Consider the following 5,501-nt stretch of genomic DNA (forward strand, 5'->3'; position numbering starts at 1 on the left):
CCAGATATCACCATTTTTCTAAACAATTTTCTATTCAGAATAGTAATGTGTGATCTTCCTAGGTGACCCAGACCTGGAGTAGGCAGAGATCAAAGGCAAAGGGCACATGAGCGTGCGTGAGGACCTACATTCTATTCCCAAACAAAATTTCCTCCAGCTTTTAAGAATATTTGCACTCTGTTCACCCATATATTTATTCTATTTTCTTTTCTTTCTTCCTGTATTTTATTTTTATTTTTGGCTTTTCAAGTCAAGGTTTCTCTGTGTAACAGTCCTGACTGTCTTGGAACTCACTTTGTAGACCAGGCTGCTCTATAAACTCACTGAGATCCACCTGCCTCTGCCTCCCAAGTGCTGGGAATTAAAGGCGTGCGCCACCATAGCCCAGCCACATTTATTCTTTTAGAGACAGTCTTGCTTTGTAGCCCATGCTGGCCTGAACCTCCTGAATGGTCCTCATCCTCCTGAATGCTGGGATGAATCCATCTGGTTTATATAATTTTGGGGTTAAATAATTAAGATAGTTTTCACGGCCTGGGAACTCAATCCAGTTCCTCCAAGTGAGAAGGCTTTCTGCTTGTCGTTTCCCTTTCCTAATGAGAGATGCCCAGAGGGTCAGCCTTTTGCTGCTGCTTAGGAAGTCAATCTCTATTTCCCCTCCAGCCTACAGTTTGGAGCTGCAGTGGCCTCTCCAGGGGCAGCAAGGGCAGGCTGCTGGGAAGAGCTATCTGCGGTGGCTCCTGCAGGGTTCGGGACAGAGACGAACTGTCATGGAGACAGCCGGTGCCCACATTGGTGCCAGGGACCATACACACTATCTGGCAAGAGGAGAGAAGGCTGCAGCTGCCCTCAATCTTCTGTGTTCTCTTTAATCAACATTCCGGCAAATCTCTGCAAGCTCCCAAGAAAAATGAAACCCATAGCCTTGGGTAAAATTGGCCTGGCATTCTTCTTTTTAAGGCCTTGCACCACAGGTGCTGGCAGCCATCCTCCAAGTGACTGCTCTGCCAAAGGCTGTTTAGTTTGGGGTCCCACATTTGGCCCGGGGCGTAGCCCTCACGTGAGGCTTTTGAGCTTGCACCACCCAGTCTGACTCAACTGCAGCCTTGGCACAAAACCCTTACCGCCCCGTGACTCAGTTTCTCCAAATGCTCACATGGGCAACAGCATGAGGCACCAGAGTGGAATGCAGAGGGTGTCAGAGACAGCTTCTCTGCAGTGCGTGTTTTCAGGCGAGGCCCCACAGGCTAGAGCTTGTGCCTCCCAGAGCATTCTTTCTGACCGTGCCCTGCATTGGCCACCGCTTTGTGTGGCAAGGATTCTGCAAAGGGCACCGGCTAGACTGCGGGGAGACATCGCCAGGGTCACTGAGGGCCTCCCGGGGAGACGGCGGGTGCCCGTGCCAGGCCCATTCCCAGTACCCGCAGCCTGACGCAATCCGACGCACCCTTGCTGCATGCTGGTGCTGGGGAAACCTTCTCCGCCGTTGCATCACTCCAGCCAGGTCTGCCACGGAGGAGGAGCCGAACCAATCAGCACGCTCACAGGGCCTGGGGCAGGCTGCTCTGGTACCCACTTGGAGGGCGGTGCGGTTAACCGAGAAGAAAAATCCAAATGTGATTGGCCAAAAGGAGATTTGCCCCGCCCCAATCACCGAGACAGCTGGAAGCCGCTGGAGGGCCCTCCCAGCCGAAGGGTTTAAAGAGCGCCCCTGGGGGTACCACTCAGCAGGAGCGACGGATCGGTGCCAGGCCAGGTGTACGCGTCCGTCGGTCTTTCCGTGACCGTGCCGGAGACCAGCCCCGGAGGCCGCCTGGGCCCGTCCCTGTGCCCGGCACCATGAAGCAGGAGTCCGCAGCCCAGAGTACCCCGCCTCCCTCACTATCCCCTGCACCACCCGCGCAGCCTTCCTGGGAGGATGGCGACCCCCAAGCCTTGTGGATTTTCGGGTACGGCTCCCTAGTGTGGAAGCCGGACTTTGCCTACAGCGACAGCCGTGTGGGCTTCGTACGTGGTTATAGCCGCCGGTTCTGGCAGGGAGACACCTTCCATAGGGGCAGCGACAAGATGGTGAGCATCCTACTGTGTCCAGGGGAGTGAGGTGGGGTTGGGCAGGAGAGTGGGCGCCCATGTCCTGGAATGTCAGGGACTTGGGGCTAACTGAAGGAAATGTGTAAACCTGGTTTGTGGTTTAAATTTGTGTGCCTGGGGATCAGGTTGTTCTTTGCACCTGTGGAGTCTTGCGTTCGTTACCAGTCTGGGCCACCCCCTGTTCCTTCTGTATCTGCCCTTCACTACCTGTCCATGTCACTGGATGAATGGCACCCGCTCTGAGGTTTTGGGCTTGGGCCGGCACTTTTGGCTGTTGACAGATAATAATTATTTCTTCCTCTTCCTCTTCCTACTCTTCTTTCTTGCCTACTTCTGGCTATGTGGTCTCAAACTTACACAGCAAAGTCCCTCTCAAGGCTCTGGAGCTCTAGGGTCACAGTGTGTGTGTGTGTGTGTGTGTGTGTGTGTGTGTGTGTGTGTGTGTGTGTGTGTTGCGTTGCTGGAGATTGGACCTAAGGCTTGTGCATGATAGGCAAACAACCTGCCACTAAGTACATACACAGCCCTTTTAGAAGTGCTAATACCTAATTTGTCTTTTTTCAAACTCTTTCTTCCCTCTCTAGCCTGGTCGAGTGGTGACCCTCCTGGAAGATCGTGAGGTGAGTGTGCAGAGACAAGAGGGGAGTCCTGGAGCCCAATGTATAAGGGTGGAGGGAAGTATAGCCTAACTCATTACTTCTTGGAGAATCACTTGAGGGTCTTATTAAGATGCAGGCCTACCGATAGCCTCCAAAACAATACAGAGAAACCCTGTCTCGTAAAAACCAAAAAAAAAAAAAGAAAAAAAGAAAAAAAGATGCAGGCCCGAATTTCGGTGTGGAGTGGGGTGTGAGAGTGAAGTATTATGTCTAATAAGTGTATTAGTTCCTGGGGTGAACCATATACATAGGCATGCTGGTCTCCTGGGGCAAGTCCACTTATGTCAACCCTTAAGAAAGGTGAAATAGGGGGGTGGAGAGATGGCTCAGTCGTTAAAAGCACTGGCTGTTCTTCCAGAAGCCCTGAGTTCAATTCCCAGCAACCATATGTGGCTCACAGCCATCTATAGTGATATCTGATGCCCTCCTCTCGAATAAAGTTGTGCATGGAGATAGAGCACTCATATACATAAAATAAATAAATAAATAAACCTTAAAATAAAAGAAAGCAAAGTGAAATAGCCAGGCACAGTGGCTCTTGCCTTTAAACCCAGCAGAGCCAGGTGGATTTCTGTGAGTTCTTGGCCACCTAGTGAGTACAAGGTCAGCCTGTACTATAGGAGGCTTTGACTCAAAAAAAAAAAAATCAAGGGAGAGATATTTCTTCTGAGTACCTCAGCCAGTGCACCACTTTATTTATTTACTTTTTTAATTTCATGAAGAAATGGCTCTGTAGTTAGGAGCACTTCCTGCTTTTCCAAATGGCCTGGATGTGGTTCCCAGCTCCCACACAGTGGCTCACAATCTGTAACTCCAATTCCAGGGAATCTGACTCTTGTAGCCTCCATGGACAACGGGTCACCAGGTACACGTGTGGCACAGACATACATGCAGGCAAAATACCCACACACGTAAATTTTAAAATTCCGTTCATTTGCATGTGTGCTCATGTGCACACGCTGCGCTCACATGTGGAGGCATGAGGACTTGTGGATTCCCTCCTTCCACCACAAATGTCCCAGGGATTGAATTTAGGTTGTTCCGTCATCAGGCATGGGAGCAAGTACCCCTACCCCTTGAGCCATCTCCCCATCCCCCCACCTCCTTTATAGAGCACAGTTGTGGAATGTGTCTAGGGTAATATTCCAGAATGAAGGAGGGACCAGCAACAGGAATATGACTGACAGGAGGTGTCTCTGTTTTCTCCTAGGGCTGCACTTGGGGCGTGGCATACCAGGTTCGAGGGGAGCAGGTGAACGAGGCCCTGAAGTACTTGAATGTGAGGGAAGCAGTGCTCGGCGGCTATGACACTAAGGAAGTTACCTTCTATCCTCAAGACACCCCTGACCAACCCCTCACAGCCCTGGCCTATGTGGCCACTCCACAGAACCCTGGCTACCTGGGCCCTGCTCCGGAGGAGGCCATTGCCACACAGATCCTTGCCTGCCGAGGTTTCTCTGGCCACAACCTTGAGTACTTACTGCGATTGGCAGACTTCATGCAGCTCTGTGGGCCTCAGGCACAGGATGAGCACCTGGAAGCCATTGTAGACGCTGTAGGAACAATGCTGCCCTGCTCTTACCTCACCGAGCAGGCTCTGGCACTGGTTTGAGAAGCCAAGCCCCTGCAGGGAGTGGCCGCATGGATGCTGATAAACAGTGACATGTAATACTCGAAATCGACTTGGTGGAGCTAGACTCTTGAGAAGGCATGGTGGGTGACCGGGGATCTTTTGCCCCTGCCTGTCTCACTCACTTTTTGATTGACGCTGACTTACTACTTGAAACTTTATTTATTGCACCATGTTGGTGTGGTGGGCAGGGCAGGTGGGGGACCTGCCCTGGACGTGGGCCCTGCTGTGCGGTGGCTCTGCCCTAGTCTTCTGGTGCCTGACCAGAATCCCCCCATTGCTGCTGCTAATCCCACACCACCTAGGCCTCCACACCCCTAGGGAGTCTCCAAGAACCTTGATCCTCTGCCCACCCAGACTAACTGTCCCAGCCCTGGAAATGTCACCTGCCCATGTCCCCATCCACTGGATAAGGGGAAGCAGAGAATGAGGAGTGGTAGCCCTTCAAGTACCAAGGTCCAGCATCTCTCTTCATGCCCTGGGGCCCAGAGCAGCACTGGAAACTGCACAGACACAGTTGCTGGGACTGGACCTCTTTCCACTTTCAGTTTCATTCCCCGTCCTTCTGTCTGTCCAGATCACCCTGAAGACCTGTTGGTCTCTTCCTGGGAAACATCACTACAGGTCCCAGTCCCTTCTCAGTCTGTCCCACAATGTTATCCATAAACAATCTTTAATTTCCTTTGCCAGAATATGTTTTGTCTCTGTATGGGGTTTGGGTAAGTGAAGGCTAAACCTTGAAAGGCTCCCGGGAAGGGAAAAGATACACTCTTCTCTGCCTTCTCCAAGCACCTTGGCAGGGAGGGCAGGTTCCACTGTTTCCAGGACTTTGTGTTTACAAATAATGCCCAAGGCGGGGCTGGAGAGATGGCTCAGAGGTTAAGAGCACTGACTGCTCTTCCAGAGGTCCTGAGTTCAATTCCCAGCACCTACATCACAGTTTACACTGTCTGTAACTTCTGTTCCAGGGATTCCAAAGCCCTCTCACAAACATACAAGCAGGCAAAACACCAATACACATAAAATACAAATAAATAATTAAAAAAAATAATGCCCAAGGCTCCACCTGTAAGCCTATGAGCAGCAAGCTTGCCCCTGCCCTGGAACCCTATGCTTCACCC

The 5,501-nt window shown here is 51.5% G+C and overlaps 1 protein-coding gene across 1 annotated transcript; it reads left to right on the forward strand.

Moving 5' to 3' along the window:
- Positions 1-1,594: 1,594 nt before the first annotated feature.
- On the forward strand, positions 1,595-5,069 carry Chac1 (ChaC glutathione specific gamma-glutamylcyclotransferase 1). The gene is made up of 3 exons (XM_040746056.1): positions 1,595-2,070; positions 2,676-2,711; positions 3,961-5,069. The coding sequence occupies exons 1-3, from the start codon at positions 1,840-1,842 to the stop codon at positions 4,360-4,362; spliced, it is 669 nt and encodes a 222-aa protein (XP_040601990.1). The 5' UTR covers positions 1,595-1,839; the 3' UTR covers positions 4,363-5,069.
- Positions 5,070-5,501: the final 432 nt, after the last annotated feature.

The sequence above is a fragment of the Mesocricetus auratus genome, unplaced genomic scaffold, assembly GCF_017639785.1.
Source record: "Mesocricetus auratus isolate SY011 unplaced genomic scaffold, BCM_Maur_2.0 Super-Scaffold_100004, whole genome shotgun sequence".
NCBI lineage: Eukaryota > Metazoa > Chordata > Mammalia > Rodentia > Cricetidae > Mesocricetus > Mesocricetus auratus.